This window comes from Meles meles, chromosome 17 (assembly GCF_922984935.1).
Source record: "Meles meles chromosome 17, mMelMel3.1 paternal haplotype, whole genome shotgun sequence".
Lineage (NCBI taxonomy): Eukaryota > Metazoa > Chordata > Mammalia > Carnivora > Mustelidae > Meles > Meles meles.
The window spans coordinates 46,105,521-46,125,219 of NC_060082.1; the positions used below are offsets into that span (position 1 = coordinate 46,105,521).

At 41.7% G+C, this 19,699-nt stretch overlaps 2 protein-coding genes across 5 annotated transcripts in view; both read left to right on the forward strand.

Moving 5' to 3' along the window:
* SOAT1 (sterol O-acyltransferase 1) overlaps window positions 1-9,259 on the forward strand; it is a 76,536-nt gene extending 67,277 nt beyond the window's left edge. For all 4 annotated transcript variants that reach the window (XM_045983418.1, XM_045983419.1, XM_045983420.1 and 1 more), the window contains 6 exons: window positions 193-322; window positions 1,946-2,043; window positions 3,090-3,188; window positions 4,812-4,947; window positions 5,753-5,898; window positions 7,426-9,259. In XM_045983418.1, coding sequence (XP_045839374.1) covers window positions 193-322; window positions 1,946-2,043; window positions 3,090-3,188; window positions 4,812-4,947; window positions 5,753-5,898; window positions 7,426-7,482 — 666 coding nt within the window. In that variant the 3' untranslated portion in view covers window positions 7,483-9,259. The remainder of the gene's footprint in view (window positions 1-192; window positions 323-1,945; window positions 2,044-3,089; window positions 3,189-4,811; window positions 4,948-5,752; window positions 5,899-7,425) is intronic.
* A 7,983-nt stretch (window positions 9,260-17,242) lies between these two features.
* Window positions 17,243-19,699, forward strand: part of AXDND1 (axonemal dynein light chain domain containing 1) — a 98,335-nt gene continuing 95,878 nt past the window's right edge. The window contains exons 1-2 of the mRNA XM_045982957.1: window positions 17,243-17,700; window positions 18,030-18,222. Coding sequence (XP_045838913.1) covers window positions 18,129-18,222 — 94 coding nt within the window. The 5' untranslated portion in view covers window positions 17,243-17,700; window positions 18,030-18,128. The remainder of the gene's footprint in view (window positions 17,701-18,029; window positions 18,223-19,699) is intronic.

The window sequence follows — 19,699 nt, forward strand, 5'->3', positions numbered from 1 at the left end:
GAAGGTTATGACAGAAACTAGTTATGTAACGTCTCTGAAGGATTGCAGTCGGGCAGTCTTAAATACTTAAGAACATACATATGAACGTTAGTGTAAGGGTCACATATCTATCTTCCTTTGAAGGAAAAACAGTCACCGTCTTTCCTTGTATCAGTCCATCAGTATTATAACTATATCTCTGTTATATTCCAGGTTTTTGGTTGCTTTTTTTATGTGTACTACATCTTTGAAAGGCTCTGCGCCCCCTTGTTTCGGAATATCAAACAGGAGCCCTTCAGCGCTCGTGTTCTGGTCCTGTGTGTATTTAACTCCATCTTGCCAGGTAACATGGGTGTTGGTTAATTTGGCCATTCATGAAGTTGTGAGGAAAAAAAGCTGTTGCACAGGCACACCTTTGATTTTCCTGCTTTTCGCTCTGAAGTCATCTCTACATCTGTCTTCATCTCGACTTCTTTCCGTCTGTTTTCATAAGTGAGTATACTTCCAGGTTCAGCCCAGTGTTTCTCTTTGTCTTCTGACTTTCATTCAAGTTTTGCTTTCTGTGACTGTGGGTAGTCCATATTTATGCCTGATCTTCCTGTTCACTCTTCAGTCCAATGTAATTTTGCTTCTAATCCAGCCAGGATGCTGATGGCCTTTACTGAAGTCTCTCCTGATTCCAAATCTGGTAGATGGTTTAGCCCTTACTTGGTTTCATCTCCATGAAGCATTGTTTGGATCCACAATGTGAAATTTCTCTCCTGCTACTGATTCTCATTCTCCTTTCTTTCTGGCCATTGCTCAGTCTCCTGACTTGATTCATATTTTTTTCTAGAGATACATGAGTACCTATCACGTGCCAGGGGTTGAGGACCTAGCAGTGAAGAGGACATAACATGCTCTTTACTCTCTGGAAGCTTGCAGTTTAATTGCATTTACAGTTTCCTTTACTTACTCTCTTTTCTCTACCTGTCAGATGTTGGTCGTGTTTTCTATTACTTCTTTCTTCCTTAACCTCCCTCCCAGACTCCTAGGTAACCCTCCCTGATTGCCCCCCCCCACCCAAATTGACGCCAATAAATTATTTTATCTGCCCCTTTAACAGAATATGTATTAAATGCATATCTTCTTCACTAGGCTACAAATTCCTTGAGATCAAGGATTATGTTTTAACAGTGAGCCAGTCTTTCCCATATTGTCTAATGCATAAGAGATGATCCATAAATATAAACAGGTGAACGAAAGGGATAGGCATAAAAATGGCTCTTTTGCAATGTAGTGTAGTAAGTAGTATAAGGAAAGTGCCGACGAACTTTGTATCATATTGGACATGACATTTAGTATTGGGTATTGAAAAATAGGTGTTTGGCAGAGAAATAGTGGAAACGTGCTTCTAGGTAGTGGATGGAAGCGGAGGCATGGAGTGTTTCAGAACGGCAGAAGTCCAGGTATGGACGAGTTTACAACACTGGGAATAGAGTCCGAGGTAAGGTAACCTTGTCACTGGACATTCAGAGGGCTGTCTTGTGCATTATAGGATATTTAGCAATATCCTTCCTCTAAAAACTAGATACAGTAGTACGACCCTTACCCCTTGAGTTGTGACAACGAAATGTGTCTGCGGAATTGTCAGATGTTCTCTGTTTTCAGCACCTCGTTTAGAGGAATGCATGAGGGCCATATGTTAAAGGACCTTGGGTCACGTTAAGCCATACATCTAGGCATTTCTATTAAAAACAGGCTGGGTCATTTGTTATCTGTAAAACCCACTTGGCAGGAATTTAATGCTTTCTAAAATTAAAAAACTTTGAAAAGAACATGGTATCATCTCTTGCATGGCTAAGCTAGAACAGTAACTTTTATTTTATGGAATAATTCTAGCTTTTAAGCACATCATGACATAAAATTAACTGCTTAGTGTGAGCTATTTGGAAAAGACTCTTAATATCGTTAATCTTATTTTTAGGTGTGCTGGTACTGTTCCTCACGTTTTTTGCCTTTTTGCACTGTTGGCTGAATGCCTTTGCTGAGATGTTACGCTTTGGTGACAGGATGTTTTATAAGGTAATGCATACTTGGACACCTTTCTTTTCACATTTTATTCATGCACTTATATCCTCATTGTTGAGTATTTGAACATCATTGGCTACTAGCTTTTTAGCATAAACATTGTGACATTCTTTTTCCATAAGTTTTAACCAATATTAATTCTGAGATTCTGATGTTGATATACTTAGCACAGACTCACAGCCTTATCTTCTACCTCTAATATCTCTTCTCCTAAAAAAGCCTATGGTTTCTGTTGGATCCTGTATTGGTGGGAAGGCGTGTGTTCAGAGGGCATCATGAGACTTTGCAGATCATTCTTTTGAAATTGGCTGTCTGGTGCTGTAGGAGTGATCTTAGCAGATTATTTAAGACTGTTGAATAGTTGAAAGGCATTAATTATACTTAAATAGTATTCTCACACAGTTGGAATTAAGTTCTAGATGAGCCAGGGTGTTCATAGTGTTCTGTAATGCTGCATAAAGCCCTCTAGGGTCTTGTTTGTTTGTGGTGGTTCTGGTAACACCCAGAGCCTTGCACTCCTTTCTCTGAGAAATGGGGGTGTGGGTTGCAGCATCTGTCTGATTCCATGGGTCTGATATTAAGGTAAGGAGGGATATGTTGCAGGTAACCGTTGTCTCACTCCTTGTACAATGTAAATTTTGTCATTTATGGTACCAGCGGGGCAGTTCTTAGAATTCTCTCCCTATGTTTTAGCAATGTAAGGGGATACACTGATCACTATTTAGGTGAACCTTAGATTTAATGATTCTCTGTGTTCTATATCTTCCATCATAACTTTTTTGATAACGGGGCAAAGTGAAGTTAGGGACTTCATCATGTATGGAACTAAAATTCATATATTGAGCACTAATAACCAAAATGCCTTTTAAGATTTTTCTGACATCAGTGTATAGACTAACGAATTGTCATAACACATTCTGGATATTGTTTTGTGTGTGTATGTTCTTTAGGAATATTTAGGGGGTTTTGCTTTGGGTGTGTGTGTGTGTGTATGTGTGTGTGTGTTTGTGTAGTTCTAAACCTTTGTTTTTTTTCCTCAGGATTGGTGGAACTCCACATCATACGCTAACTATTACAGGACCTGGAATGTGGTGGTTCATGACTGGTTGTATTACTATGCTTACAAGGACTTTCTCTGGGTAAGTGGCAAGAAACAGTTGATGTGAAAGAAATAGAGATCCTTTTCCAGAAAGTTTTTTTTTTTTTTTAAAGATTTTATTTATTTATTTGACAGAGATCAGAAGTAGGCCGAGAGAGGGGGGAAGCAGGCTCCCCGCTGAGCAGAGAGCCCGATACGGGGCTTGATCCCAGGACCTTGATCCCAGGACCCTAATATCATGACCTGAGCCAAAGGCAGAGGCTTTAACCCACTGAGCCACCCAGGCACCCCTTCAGAAAGTAGTATTGTGCAGCTGGAAGTGGTCTTTATTTCTCTGTGGGCCATTTATGTCTAAGACAGCTTATGCTTTTAGAGACCAGTATGAACAGTGATGAGATCTAATACCACAGTTGTGCTCTGGGTTTATTTTACACAATTATGAAGTAAGAATGCATGGAGGCATCTAGAGAAGGTGAAATGATCCATTGGTAATGGATCATTTCTTATGAATCTCATTGCTAGTAAATAATCTCCCTCTAGCTTTTTTTTTTTTTTTTTTTTGGTTTCTCTGCTAAAGTAGGGAAACACTTAGTTTGGATTTATATCTCTCCTTTGATGATAGGTGTCATTGAGATATTCTTTAGAACAGAATGTTATGTAGACTGATGACTGTCATGATTGATGATCCTTGGTATCTCTGGATTGCAGGTTTTGGTTATTAGTCACTATTTGGCTAAGTGATTGCAGGACATGTTGCAAACAGTGCTGTAGTCAAGCGTTCTTCCGTTCATAAATGTGGTGTCACTTAAAGGTCTGTAGTGCAGATGGAGGATGTGTGCCTTTTCCACCATACCGTGTTACTCTAAAGGTTGAGATTTGATGTGTCCATTTATATATGAAAACTATGTTTTGTCTACTGTAATGATTTACAAATACAGGTTATAGGTAGGTTTTTGAAAATATGCAATTTTATGGTTTTGACAGTGCCTCATTTTAGTAAAATAAGGATTTTAAGCGTAGATTTTTTTTTTGTAATTATTTACTACATTTGGATTAACCCAAGGAATAGATTGGAAAAATCAAATATAAACATAATAAAATAGGTGCCTTTAGCATGTGATAATTATAAGTCTTATATATAGTTGACTCTTGAACAACAAGTGGGGTAGGGTGCTGACCCTCCCATGCAGGCGGAAAATCTGTATGTAATTTTTTGAGTCTCCCAAAACTTAATTACTAATCACCTACGATTGACCGGAAACCTTACTGATAAGATAAACAGTTGGTTAACATGGATTTGTATGTTCTGTGTATTATATACTGTATACTTAGGATAAAGTAAGCTAGGGAAAAGAAAATGTTGATAAGAATATGATAAGGAGAAATACATTTACTGTACTGTGCTTTCTTAAAAATTATTTTTAATTTTTTTATTAACATATAATGTATGATTGGCCTCAGGGGTACAGGTCTGTGAATCGCCAGGTTTACACACTTCACAGCACTCACCATAGCACATACCTTCCCCAGTTGTACTGTGTTGTATTAATTGAATAAGTGGCCCCATGCAGTTCAAACCTGTGTTGTTCAAGGGTCAGCTGTGTCTATTTGGGCTTAATTACTTTTTAAAAAATTGCTTTTTCATATTCTCCTTTTACCCTAGTTTTTCACCAAGAGGTTCAAGTCGGCTGCCATGTTAGCTGTGTTTGCTGTGTCTGCTGTAGTGCATGAATATGCCCTGGCTATTTGCTTGAACTTTTTCTATCCAGTGCTTTTCGTGCTCTTCATGTTCTTTGGAAGTAAGTATCTTGGCCTGCTGAGAGTACTGAGGGTCGCGCTGAAAGAAATGTAGACGATGACGTCTAAGGCAGGGCGGAAAACTAGATCATAGCAATAGCATTTCAAGGCAGTGTTTATCAGACAGTCGCAGCATTGACTTTGAGTAATTAACCACGCTCTGGCGCACGGCGCTCACCCTTTGAAGAAGAGAAATGCATTTAAGTAGCCTCTTGAAGACTAGTGATAACACTGATTTGGGAGGTCAAGGAGACTATGAACAAGTTCCACACTGTGTCACTGTTCACCCCAGAAAAATATGGACCCTTGTTTGGGTGCGTGGAGGGAAGGACAAGTTCAAATAGGAATGATTCCATGAAATATATTTTCACCTGCTCTGAATATTCTCTGGTTTCTTGTTAATCACTGGTTAATACATTTCAACACTTGAAGCTTCATTTAAAAAAAAAAAATTTTTTTTTAAGATTTTATTTATTTGACAGAGATCACAAGTAGGCAGAGAGGCAGGCAGAGAGAGAGAGGAGGAAACAAGCTCCCCACCGAGCAGAGAGCCCCATATGGGGCTCGATCCCAGGACCCTGGGACCATGACCCGAGCCAAAGGCAGAGGCTTTAACCCACTGAGCTACCCAGGCACCCTGAAGCTTCATTTTTACTTACAGAACCAGTAGCCAGAATAAAACCTGTATACCCATAGTTGATGCTCATTGTGATAACAACATGATTATAGCACATGTCTGAGGCCCATTGTTTCCTGATAGATGATGATGTGATAACTATATATATTTTTTTATCATTCTAACTTCAGTGGCTTTCAACTTCATTGTCAACGACAGTTGGAAAAGGCCAGTTTGGAATGTTATGATGTGGACTTCCCTTTTCGCGGGCCATGGAGTCATCCTGTGCCTTTATTCCCAAGAGTGGTATGCACGTCAGCACTGTCCTCTCAAAAATGTGAGTCTTCGGGGGCACCTGGGTGGCTCAGTGGATTAAGCCTCTGCCTTCGGGCTCAGGTCGTTATCCCAGGGTCCTGGGATCGAGCCCCACATCAGGCTCTCTGCTCGGCGGAGAGCCTGCTTCCTCCTCTCTCTGCCTACCTGTGATCTCTCTCTCTGTCAAATAAATTAAAAAAAAAAAAAATGTGAGTCTTTGGTTAGGCTGGAGTGGAAAGTAACGTTTTTGTCCCCTGATTGTGAGGCCTCGTAGGCAGTATTAAGAAGAGTAGTGGAAATGATGCTGAATTAGTGCTAAGGGGAGGTAAATAAGGAGTAAAAGGATTAGGTTATTATCTGATCCTACTGTACTGGCTTTGAAATTTTTCTTTTCTTTGGTTTTCTTTACATTGAATGTTCCTAGTTCTTGGCTCTCTCTCTCTTTTCTCTTTCCTTTTTTTTTTTTTTCTTTTTCACTGTTTTTTGTTTTGTTTTGTTTTGTTTTAAAGGGTCTTCTGATTTCCTTCCTGTGTCCTGAAAATGTAGGTGTTCCGCAGGGTCTGTTCAGTGGCACGTATATGCCCCCTCTGCCACCACCTACACGTACATGTATTTCTTCCCTCTTCCTTCCTAGAGTAATAACTCTTTGTGAAAATGTCCAGCCATACTCCTATGACTAAGATCCCATATCCCTTGACCTTTGTTGTCGTGGTTGTTTGTAATTATGGAAGAGTCTCATTTTTAAATCTTTCACTTCTAGTTGCATACGGATAACTCCCCAATATTTAGGGGGCGCCTTCTTGGTATTTCTGTTTCTCACAGGTACCTATAACTAAAGACACCTATAGGCAAATTAATGTTTCTTTCCCCAAGCTTCTCCTGCTGTTTATCCTGTTTCTCTTATGCTGCCCTAATACCTCCTCCTTTCCTCTTTACCCCCTTTGTGTGTCTCAACTAGCTGCTTTGGCCTGTCTTTGGTTATGGTGCTCTCTGCACACTGAGTCCACCTGTCAGATTTTATTTTCTCAAAATCCACTTCAGATGCAGCATCTTCCAGCTTTTTCAAATTCTTGCTCCAGTCTTTTTCTGTTGGTGAACTTTCCTAATGCTTCATGTGTTCTCATTTAGATAATTTAGTAATTCTAAACCTTGTATTATAGTAATTTGTGTATATATTTTATCATCCTTACCCTACCACAGTTTAGATGTTAGGCCACAAACAGTAGGTCTGTGCTAAAATAAAATGCAAGATCCAGAAGAGAGGTAGTGCCTGTTTGGAATTTGGTCGGAAGTCCACGTAATTGTATAGCATTTACTGGACTTCGAAAGCTTTCTGTAAAACTTCTAAAGCACTATAATCTGTGTTACAGATAAAAATAATGAACATCTTTTGAATTAGTACACTGCTTATAGCTTAAAGGTTACTGAAATGATGGGAGACATTGTAGAGGTACGCAGTGTATAAAATAAACGCACGCCTGTCTACCCCGACACCTTGCGCACACGTGTGCAAATAAACTGCTCTTCCATTCTTCTTTCCCCATTGAAGCCCACATTTCTGGATTATATCCAGCCACGTTCCTGGACTTGTCGTTACGTGTTTTAGAAGCTTGGACTTTGTTTCATTCCTTGACACTGAAGATGGGTATTCTGCCTGATTGGGGGCCAGCATCTGTTTCCAGTCGTTACTGAAGTTATCTGTGTTATTTGGATCACTCCGTGCTTTACAGATGGCTTGCTCCGTTCCTAGGTCAGCTGAGATGTTGCTAGTTTACTGGAATCTTGTGCAATTAAAGCAGTACTTTTTTTTTTTTTAAACCTTTTTGTGAGAAGGGAGACTTAGAGCTGACAACAGTGACCAATTTTTGCTGGGTTTTGTTTTTGACTCCCATCTAGACATCATGACTAAACCCCCATGTGTCCTTGGCCACGGACTTAGCCAAAGCACTTACGAAGAAATCATTTAAATTTTTCGGGCTTAGAAATTTTTTTCAGGCACACTGTTGGAATGTATGCTAATTAACTATGTACCTGGGAAAGAAAAGAAAATGTGGAACATTTTGCGATTTCTAGTAGAGCGAAAATCTCTAGTTTCCAAAGATAATCTTGTTATGCCTCCTATTTGTTTTTGTTTTTTTTAAAAGTTTCAAAAGTTTGGTTCTACTCAATTTTTACCTTGTTTTCTCTATGAAGTGTAGGTCATGATTTCTGTGAAACAAAATTATACCTTTCACCTTGAATTCTTGAGTTTATATCTGAAATCTTACATATTGAGGGAACAGAAAGAAGTAGGAAGGGAAGAAGAGAGAAGTGGCACAGGACAAAGAAAAGACCTTTCATTTTACAACTTCCAAAGTAAAAAAAAGACTTGCTGAGTCAGTCATATGTTTAAATTATTTTATCGTGGAACTTAATGTGGAAGATAACTTTTTTTGTTGTAAACGCTTTAAGGTAATAACTTTTGGGAAGTTATTTAGAAGTACTCTTTGGTATACTTATTGTTTAATAAATACTGACTTGAAATAGTTGGCAGACTAGTAAGTCTGTAACATATAAGTATTAATCACATTCCATTAATATTAAAGTGATTTTTAAAGATCCAGAAGCTGGCTTCTGCAGTGCTCAATTATTACACTTTTAATGGTAGTATGTATACTTTAGCTGAAACAAATTAATATGTTATCATTTTCAAGAAAATGTACTCTTATTATGTGATGTTTCCATGTTATAAGATGCTCATTGCTAATACAGTGTGGTGTGCAGGAATTATTTTGTCTGTCTGTATGAGGTGTGGTTATGTTTGTCAAGACCGAGCATTGAATGGGATCAGAGACCATGGAGTTGAATCTTCCACTCAAACAAGTGAGACTTGAGAATTACCCAAAAGGTGATTTTTATTTGGAGTAGCCAACCTGAGAGGCTATGTTGGTATTCTTTTTTTTGCCCTACTTCTATCCAGAAAGTTGTGGGGCATCTTTTTAGAATCGTTTTAAAGTCAGTTTGAGTGTCATAAGGAGAAGGAGTTTCTTAGTCACAACTTAATTTGTACCACAAGTACCTAGCCTCATTACCCATTTTCTGCAGTACCTTTGATGCAGATGAGTTTGGGCAATTTTCAAACATCAAACCCAGCTTTAACAGACAGGCTCCTGACTGTGACGGGAGGTTTTCACACATTCCCAGCAGTAACTGTCTGTACGGTGCTGGTGTAATTGTGATGGAGCCATAACCTCCAAACGAGACTGCTTTATACTACATCTTGTAATTGCTGGTATTTTTTTTAAAGTTAAAATGAGTCAGTCACTTGAAATTTTTTTTTTTAAGATTTTATTTATTTATTTGACAGACTGAGATCACAAGTAGGCAGAGAGGCAGGCAGAGAGAGAGAGAGAGAGAGAGAGAAGCAGGCTCCCCGCCGAGCAGAGAGTCTGATGCGGGGCTCGATCCCAGGACCCTGGGATCATGACCTGAGTCGAAGGCAGAGGCTTAACCCACTGAGCCACCCAGGTACCCCCAGTCACTTGAATTTATGACTACATTTTAAATATATTGAGGGAGTTAAGAAAGCCAGATTGGTCTAAGATTTGTTTATGAGTGAGTCATCACCTGAAGGGAGAGAATGGAACTCTCAGATCTGTATTTCTGTCAAGTGCTGTAAATGTTGCACTCTCATTGCTCATTGATTTTTGTTGTTCTCTGTCAATTCTGAATATTGTATTTGTTGGGTTGGTTAAGGCTGGTGGGTTTTTTTGTTGTTGATTGGCTTTTTTTTTTTTTTAGCATGATTTCATCTTCCCTTTATTAGTTTTCCCCCTGCCCAAGACCTTGAGGTGACAACAAAAAATACTTAAAACTAAGGGTTCTTTAGAATGGTAAGACTGCCCTAAGAAATTTTCACAAATGCATAAAGGAAGAGCTATTTTCTGTGACAGAAACTAGTTTGATAGCCAGGGACTGCTAGCTGCTCATAGCAAAAGTCATTTTATTTAAACCACTACCTACACTCCTAAATAATTAATACTTCTGGTGTGTTTTAGGAAGATTTATTGACTTTTCCTCTTTTGCTTATAGGATGATACTTTTCTTGTTTTGCAAAGGAAAGCTTTTAAAACTTCTTTCCTATAAGAAGCATTAATGATAGTAGCCATTATTGTGGGTGTTTCCTCCAAAGCAACAATTATATCTCAAACTTTGTTTTAAAATCCATTAGATGCTTTCATTCTCAGTCCTGGATAGTGAAGGAAAATGGAGTTGTTTTTGATGGATTAACATCCTACAATTGCCTAATAAGTGAAGTTACTTGCTTTACAATAGAATTTAATTAGAAAATTCAGGCTGCTTTTAACCTTTCAGTAACTACTTTTTGATTTTGGAAGCATGAGAAGTGGGGGAAATGCCTTTTCCTTTTAGTTGTAGGGTAAGAGTGGGCAACATTGGCAGCTGAAGAGGGTACAGTGTGTAAATAGTCTATAATTGGGAGCACAGATTTTTGCACGAGTCATTGATTTTGTGTAGGCAGTTTTCATTGAATTTTCAAATTATACTTGACTTGAAGAATGGAATCCTGAAGTCTTTATAGAAAGCCTAATAGAACATTATGTATCTAAAAAGGTTTGTCAATGTGGGCTATGTACCTAAAAAGATGTAATTATGAATTGTTGAAGTCTTTTGTGCAAAAAGATGTTTGTTTTATGTGGTCATTTGTAATTTTGAGTAAAGCTCTTTATTTTGTAAGGGAAAAATAATGAAGGTAAATCTAATAACAATTGTAGTAACCAGGTGGCCTGATGGAGTGTGTTTTCGTTATGAAACCATAAAAAAAATTGTTACACTTAAGCCCAGCATGCAAAACAGATAGAATAGAGCTGCTTCTGGTTGAGATTGGGATGCAGGGCTGGAGTCCTGTTGTTTGGGACACCCATTTTCTCCTACCCCCAGATACTAGTCAGAAAACTGCTGGCGCAGCAAAAAAGGCATGCACAGATGTTTTAGATAGCTCATCCTTACTAAGCAGTGTGGCAGTAGGCACAGTTGCCTTGTTTATGAGAGCCACAGTTTCCCTCATCTGTAAAATGGGGGCAGTAACTACCTCATAGGGTTGTTGCAAAACACTAGCCCTGGCCGAAAGTGGGGCCTCATTATCTTCTTACCTTCCGTAAATTCTAAACCCGAATCCTTGTTAACTTGTTGGAATCTTTTTAAAATGTGAATGTTTCAAATGCTGCACACTCCTGAGAGTATGTGCTTTTAAATAGACTCAATGATGATGTGAATCCCTGTTGTCACCTTGACTGATAGAAGCACTCCCGTAATGGAACTGACAAGAATTTAACAAGATTTCTTAAAGGCACTCATGTTTCTACCTCCAAAATTACTTTCATATTTACCTGCTTAGCATTTTAAAAAGAAAAGCATGTCTGCTTTTACCTAGGTATTTAAGTGTTAGTGTGTATACTTTATAGTTAAATTTTAGAATTTATGGAGAGGAAGGAAACCAATGACGCCTTAACTTTTGCCGGTGTAAAGAATGCTTCTAGTCTTGAAAGGCAAAATTCTTAATGGAAGATAGTTCACACTTTTCTTAATAATGTGTAATGGACTTGCTTGCTAACCTTGTGCAAAATTTATGCGACTTACGTAGTTTTTATTAACAGTTGATATATGTGTGCATAAATACTACAGAGACAGCTCTGTCTTGGACACTTTTACATATCTCTAGGCTTTATGTTTATGGCTCAGAAATTGAAGAAACTGGGACATAAAGGTTCTGAGGAATAAAATGAGTATTACTAGTAAAACTTACATAAGCATTTGAGTAGTTTCTAACATCACTAAAGTTTCTATCAGGTAATAGAATTTTGGAACCCAGTTTATAAAGGAGGTAAAACCCAATTTCAACTCTGGTCGAAAGGGGGGAGAATGGAGTCCTTCTTGCTTGGTCTGCCTATGCTCTTTGTCACCCTAAATTTAATGCCCTGCTTGAACATCAATAATGATAAAAACTGGAAAGCTGTAGCCTATATAATCTATGAAGTCCTTTTAATCAAATTCCCACTGTTTTTCTGTAAAGCATAAAGACTTTTTAATAGCTAATTTGGATTTGAGGAAAAGGGTTAATCTCAGAAGTGATGTAGTTTTAAAAAACAACTAAGACTGCCTCTTCTGTATTCCTTCTTTTTCCCCAAATGTTTTCTTCCTTATTTCTACTAGCACTGCCAAGGGAGTGCTGATGTGACGCTAGCAGGTAATCTCCTTGCTGTGGGGTTCGTGTGTTTCAGTGAGGTGGTGGGTGTGCTCCCTCGTGGTTCTAGACGAGAGGCAGTTTGTGCATGCGGTCGCGTAGGGATACAGTTTGGATTCCCGTGTGCAGATGTGCCAGTTCTTGGGTGAGAAGAGCACTGCGGCTCCAGCCACGTCTCTGCAGTTGGGCCTGTGCGGCAGCTTCCTTCCTGGGTCTACACTTGGCCAGCTTGTGCTTTAAATCCGTCGAGTTCTGAGCACAGCAGAGGTCATGGACATTTGTGGTGGTTTTAAAGGTTGTTTTTCTACAATTAAAGATGTCTCTTCTGATTCAGTCCTGTTGCTGTTTTCCAGAATTTCTATTCAGGAACCACCCCCTCTCTGCCCTGTGGGTCTAATCACTGGTACTGTCACTTTGTTCAGTATGCACTGTCTTAAAATCTACATATATAAAATGGCAAAATACTGGATATGTGAAGAATGTGGTAAATAAATATATTTCAGAAAAACTTAGTTCTGTTGTTTTTAAAAGTAATCAAGCTCATTCAAAATCTACATATTTCATAATTACGAGTGTTTTCAGTTTTAAAAGATTGTGAGAGCGCGCATGCACAAGCGGGGTGTGAGGGGCAGAGGGAGAAGCAGACTCCTCGCTAAGTAAGGAGGCTGATGTGGGGCTCGAGCCCAGGACCCCGGGATCATGACCTGAGCCAAAAGCAGGCACTGAACTAAGTCATCCGGGAGCCCAGAATGATGGCGGGGAATCACGTTGAAGATCACAAATCAGTAAATGGTAGGGCCCAGTTGTGACAGTGCCACTTGGAGCCGCCTCTCTTTATTGTGGTCAGTGTTTGTTGCTTCACTCCTTTTGCAGTTGGCCTCTTAAAACTTGTGAATGGCTGTTTCTAAAAATGCACTCAGCTCTTCCCCTAATGGGTAGAAATGGACTTCCTTTTCTAGTGAGAGTTGGGAAATACGTTGGTGGAAAAGTGTCCCTTTTCAGACAAGAGTGGGGGAAACTGATTTTGAAGCAAGATTCATTGCTTTCGGGGCACCTGGGTGGCTCAGTGGATTAAAGCCTCTGCCTTCGGCTCAGGTTATGATCGCAGGGTCCTGGGATTGAGCCCCGCATCGGGCTCTCTGCTTAGCAGGGAGCCTGCTTCCTCCTCTCTCTGCCGGCCTTTCTGCCTACTTGTGATCTCTGTCTGTCAAATAAATAAATAAAATCTTAAAAAAAAAAAAGATTCATTGCTTTCATTCCTTCAAAGAATCTCATAATAGAAACCTATTATGAGTGGGATTTGACATCAGAACATTCTTCCCATAGACGCATCATCATACTAACGCTAAGAAGTCTTCTGATCTCCCCTGCTCTGGCTCTAGTACCTGCTTCTGCAGGGCCAGAGGATGGGGAAAGGTGCAGTTCCTTCAGAAATTAGACGAGTCCCTTTCTGTTTCTTGGACCACGTGAGTATTCTTTGGCACCAGGGCAAAACCATGGTGTGGCAGTTTTCCTTAATGAATTCATTGAAGTTGAGGATCTTGACCTTTTAGGCTCAGCTTGCATTTGGACTCCAATGAATGAACTTCATGAAACTTAAAACTGGAATATCAGTTGGTAACTATACTGTGAGAAATCACACAGGTTGGTAAATACACCATGAGAAATCAATCAGGTTGGCACGATTGCTCTGTAGAAGACCAGTTTATGGTACGATGAGGAGGAGGAATTTCTTCTAGACTGCATCAACATCACATGCCAGGTACCGCGCTGTGTACTGAAGATATGCTTGGGAACAAAACCAAAAGCATCTTCTTCCATACGCACACTCACGTGGAATCAGAAGGAGGGGACTTAACGGAATGATGACATAACTGAGACAAGTTGAGGCATCTTCTCGGTTTTAGGAATGTCCTCCTGTGGAAGCAACACTAGAAGTTACTCTTCCCCTGAGAGGCACTTGGCTGGGCAGTGTCTGGCTGGCTTTCTCAGTGTCTCCTTCACAGCACTTAGGGATACCTTTGGTGTTCAGCTACACTAAGTACAAATACTGGCCTATTCTCCAGTCAGACTCCTTCAGGAAGCTATGCGTGCTATTTGTAAGTGCCCACGAATGAGTGTGTAATCCCTGCCCACACACTTAGGGAATTGGTGAGGGGTGCCTCGGTTGTTCAATAGGTTAGGCATCCAGACTTGATTTTTGGCTCAGGGCAGTGAGACTGCACTGAGCTTGGATCTTGCTTAAGATTTTTCTCCCACTCACCAACACTCTCTCTCTCAAAAAACAAAATAACAAAAAAACCCAAACGGAATTGATCAAAGAGATTGGTGCAAATGCACTCCTACTGCTTTTTCCCCAGCTCAGGGCATGTTCAGTGATCACACTGAATCTCTTCTGAGGTACTCTCCGCTTGAAGCTGGAGGCCCCAACTGCTGAGCTGGGTGTGTGTGAAGCTGCCACAGAATTCAGTCAATGCCATCAAGCTCAGTTAGCCCTGTTCGTTAAAACTACATGACATTTTTACTATCGTGAGGATTTCCATTTAGGAAAATTACTACCTGCTCATCTTGGATTATGCTGTGACATTTTCCATCAAACACCTCAATATTTTACCTCTTTCCACTTTAGGGTTCCCATTGGTATCGAAATTAGGAGTTTTCCCAAGAGTGGCAACTGTGTTGTTCGATAGCTATGATCTTACTGTAACATATTTTTAAATTATATTTATTCATGAGAGAGAGGCAGAGGGAGAAACAGGCTTCCCAAGGAGTAGGGAGCCCAATGTGGGAATCGATCCCAGGATCCCAGGATCATGACCTAAGCCAAAGGCAGACACTTTACCATCTGACCCACTCTGGTGCCTTTACTGTAATAGTCCTAAATTCTCACCTGTTTTTGTGCATTTACTTCATATACTTCTACAACTTTAATGCACACCTTTGCTCAGGAAACAGTATGTATAATCACACCATTGCACAGGATGGAAAATGAGAAGTAGCCTTTGATGTCTTTTTCTTAATACCAAAGATCTAATCACTTAACCAAATTCGATAGATTTTATTTTCTATGTGTCCTTGAATCTGTTCACTGGGCTTTATCTCTTCTATCCACCCCCTGCTTTTTTAAAACTAGGTTAAGAATATGAAAGATTAGTTACCTTGTTCTTCCAGTACCCAAAGCCTTGATAAACTTTAAGAGGAGCTCTCAAAATTTTAGAATCTCTGAAGTTAGTCTTCTGGTTATGATTCCAAACTAGAGTGTAGAGTCACACCACCAGTGAGGAAGGCAGAAGGCAAGCTGGAGGGAAGTTACCTTCCACCCGGCTTGTGCATTGCTTTTGCCCTTCACCTGTTTGATCACTGCCAGTACTTAGAGGGAACTAGGTGTGTGCTATATGAGTGTTGTGTGTCCTCTGTTGATTTCTTGGAAAACCTAGAGAAAAATAAGTGATGGAATAGGGCTAAAGGCTAAAATGCTCAGCCAGCCAAGGTGTTTGACTAAGAATTACAATGGGGGGCACCTGGGTGGCTCAGTGGGTTAAAGCCTCTGCTTTCGGCTCTGGTCGTGGTCCCAGGGTCCTGGGATCGAGCCCCGCATCGGGCTCTCTGCTTGACGGGGAGCCTGCTTCCTCCTCTCTCTCTGCCGGCCTCTCTGCCTACTTGTGATCTCTGTCAAATAAATAAAATCTTAAAAAAAAAAAAAAAGAATTACAATGGGCAGGGGCGCCTGGGTGGCTCAAGTGGGTTAAGCCGCTGCCTTCGGCTGGGGTCATGATCCCAGGGTCCTAGAATGGAGCCCTGCATAAAAATCTTAAAAAAAAAAAAAAAAAAAGAATTACAATGGGCCACAGAGATTGTGTATTTTTTTAAAAAAGATTAAAAAAAAATTGACAGATCTCAAGTAGGCAGAGAGGCAGGCAGAGAGAAGGGGGAAGCAGTTTGCCTGCTGAGCAGAGAGCCGGATGCGGGGCTCAATCCCAGGACCCTGAGATCATGACCAGAGCAGAAGGCAGAGGCTGAACGTACTGAGCCACCCAAGTAACCCTGTGTGTGTGTATTTTTTCAAAAAGATTTATTTATTTTAGAGATTGGGATGGGGGAGGGGAGGGACAAAGGGAGAGAATCTTCAAGCAGGAACCCCCCCCCCCCCACACACACAACCACCATTGCAGAGCTCACTGGGGGCTCTATGCCACTACCCATGAGATCATGGCCCAAGCCAAAACCAAGAGCTAGATGCTTAACCGATTCATTTTAACACTTCGGTCATATTTTTTTTATTGCTATTATCCTGAAAATCAGAAACCAGAGACCAAATCCATCAGCACAGGAGAACTATCCAGTTGATTTTGAAAACACCACGTAGTTTGAGCCAGGCACCCTGCTTGGTACTAGGGAATAGGAAGGTTGGACAAGGTAAGTTATCTTACCTTCTAAATTTTACTTGCCAGAATGGAATCATCTAGACACTGGGATTCCACCCGCACTGTTTGGCATTAAGGCTCCATTTTTTGTTTGTTTTTTTTTAGGTATTGAGGGGTATTAGGGAATTTGTTCATAATATTGCTAGGATTCTAAAAAGGTGTATTTTATTTATTAGAGAGTAAATCAGCAGGAGCAGGGGGAAGAGGGAGAAACAGACTGTCCCTGAGCAGGGATCCCGATGTGGGGCTCGATCCCAGGACCCTGAGATCACGACCTCAGCCCAAGGCAGACACTTAACCCACTGAGCGCCCCAAGACTCCGTATTAATAGAAAATGACCCCCGGTGACGGTAAGGGGCAGGACTTCAGCTCCTCCATGCTAGTGCGTTTACGCCGTTCTTTCCTGAGAACAGCTTTTTGGGAAGCCCCAACTATTTTATTCGGATTGGCTCCTCCTAAAGCGCAATCTTCTTCCCGGCCTCTAGCCGAAAGAAGCCTCCACCTACCAGTGCGGGGTGGGGCGGGGATGGGGGCGGGGTGGTGCGGGTAGCGCGTAGGTGCCCAAGGAAGCCTTCAAGAGCTCAAGGGCAGGGGCAGCATCCGCTAGGAAGCCTCAACAGATGGGAAAACAGAGCTTTTGGTTCAGTTCACTTTGAATTTGGCTTTTTTTTTTTTGTAAAAGTAGGAAAAACAAGAAAAAAGTGGGAGAGCACGATGAGAAAACAAATCTCTTAACACGCCGCTAACTCCAATCTGGCGGCTGGCGCCTTCCGCCGGGGGCCGCGAAGGTCGTCCCCGGGGGAGGAGGGAGAGCGACCCCTGCCCCGCTGGCGCCTGCGCACTGGCGACGACCTGCGGGCGGAAGCGCCGGCGTCTACACCCTTGCGCATTCCGTGAGAACAGCCCGATTAAATGTTTGTTTTTTATGGCTGCTGAACCTGTCCTGTGGTGAGAAGCCCCGCGTCCCCGGGTGTTGGGACTCTTCGCTATCCCCCTCCTCCGCCGGCACTCCGAAGACAGCCCCCCGTGAGGGCGGCCGAAGCTCGGGGTCCTGGGTTTCTATGGCGACACGCAGGCGCTCAGGGAAAGGGCGAGGCCGGACGTCTGGCGGGAAACACAATTTGCCGGTAGCGGCTCTCTCTGTTTCCCATCACTTCTGGTGAGCGACGCGGCGCGGACTCTGCCATACCGCGAGTCCTTGCAGCTGGTGTGCCCGGGGCGCTGCGTGGAGCGGGGGTGGGAGGCCGCGGACCCCAGCTCCCCGCCTGGAGCCAGGGCGCCCTCGGCCGGTGGGTGGCCCGAGGGTGACCTTCCCGGCCTGGGCCCGGACCCCGACCCAGCAGCAGGCTTCTCAGCCGCGTCAGGTGACCTGAGAGAGCGCGGAACGCTCCCCAAAGAAGGAAAACCCACGGCAGAGGAATTACAAACTCTGATCCTAACAGAAGCACTAAATGGGTCTCTCGTTTTCTTTCTTCCTTTTGCCTGCAGGACTGTCAAAAGCCAGTACGCCGCTGATTTGTTTCTAAGTCCGCTTTCTGGAGCGGCATTTCAAATGACCAAAGAGAGCGGTAGGAAGCCTTGACTATTATGTCTCTTCCGAAAACGTCCTCCACATTCCTAACCTCCATGTTAACACCCGAGGGCAAAAAATTAAAAGTCTCTGCATCCAAGGAGGAGACAGGTAAATTTCTTCACGGATCCGCAGACACAAGTAACCGTGGCCGTGGACGGAACTCACAGTCCCTTCCCCGTTCCCCTGAATCTTGAGACTTCGGGATACCTTAATCAGTTTTGTCTTTCTAACACACTTGTTTCAACAAAATCAAAAGCCATTCCTTTTATAGTACTTTTGAGTCGGAGCCCGGCCTCAGTACTCCACCAAAAGACTGTACCTTTTTTTTTTTTTTTAGATTTTTTTCAAATGTTATTTTTTAAAAGATTTTATTTATTTATTTGACAGACAGAGATCACAAGTAGGCAGAGAGGCAGGCAGAGAGAGGGGGAAGCAGGCTCCCTGCTGAGCAGAGAGCCCGATGGGGGGCTCTGTTCCAGGACGCTGAGACCATGATCTGAGCTGAAGGCAGAGGCTTAACCCAGTGAGCCGCCCAGGCGCCCTTGTACTTTTTTTTTTGAGTTTTATATTGTTCTAAAGATTCTTTTTAAAGGTTTATTTATTTTAGAGAGAGAGAAAAAGTGGGAGGAGCGGCAGAAGGAAAGGGAGAATACTTGAGCATACTCCCCAGGCAAGTGCAGAGTACAGCGGTAGGGCTGGATCTCACCACCCTGAGATCATGACCTGAGCCGGAATCAAGGGTCATATGCTCAGCGGACTGAACCACCCAGGCGCCCCTAGTTTTATATTCACCTTGTTTTAGTTCCAGTAGTTGCATGAAGCTATTTTTTTTTTTTTTTTTTTTGTACCTGGGCTCTGACTTTAAGGAACCAGTTTGTATGAGGTTTTAATAATTATTCTAAATGAAAGTAGTTCCTTAAGATTTTCATTCATATAGAGATAAATGCAGGTCTGCTCTAGAATGAGAATCAGCTAGACTCATCCCTACTTCCATTATGCCAAAACTCCCTTTAAGGAGAGACTGTGCTAAACCCCACCTAGCTTTTTTTTTTTCTCCCTCCTATTTCTTGTGATATTCTACTTCCATTTCAAACATTCAAGAGATAAAGAGATTTGTTAATGGGAACTTTAGAAGTTTTGCTGGTGAACAGGGAAGGCATGCTTCCTCCTTATAGAAATTAATGATGAGGGAGCAGAAGGCACGCTGAGGGCAAAGTTAAGCTGACACCCGAAACCCTCCCAGCACCTACCCGTTCCTGGGTGGGATGTGTGTGACACTGCTCAGATACTGCTGGCTGCCATAAAGCCAAGGGAAGAGAAAAACAAATGGTTAACAGAGATCACAGTCCCGCCAGACAGGAGTCTCCATCATTTTACCAGTGTCTTAGTGATTTACAAGGAAAAAGCGTTCCTATCAATAGTGTAACTTTCAGAGACCCATAATTCAATTTTCTGGAGTCCTAACATCACCCTCTTCCACGAGTGTTGTGGGAAACAGAGGCAGAAGGAAATGTAAACAAAGTTAAGTTTCTTTACCACCTGCTACTTATGGACAGAAAGTTGTAATAGAAAGAATATAGCGTTC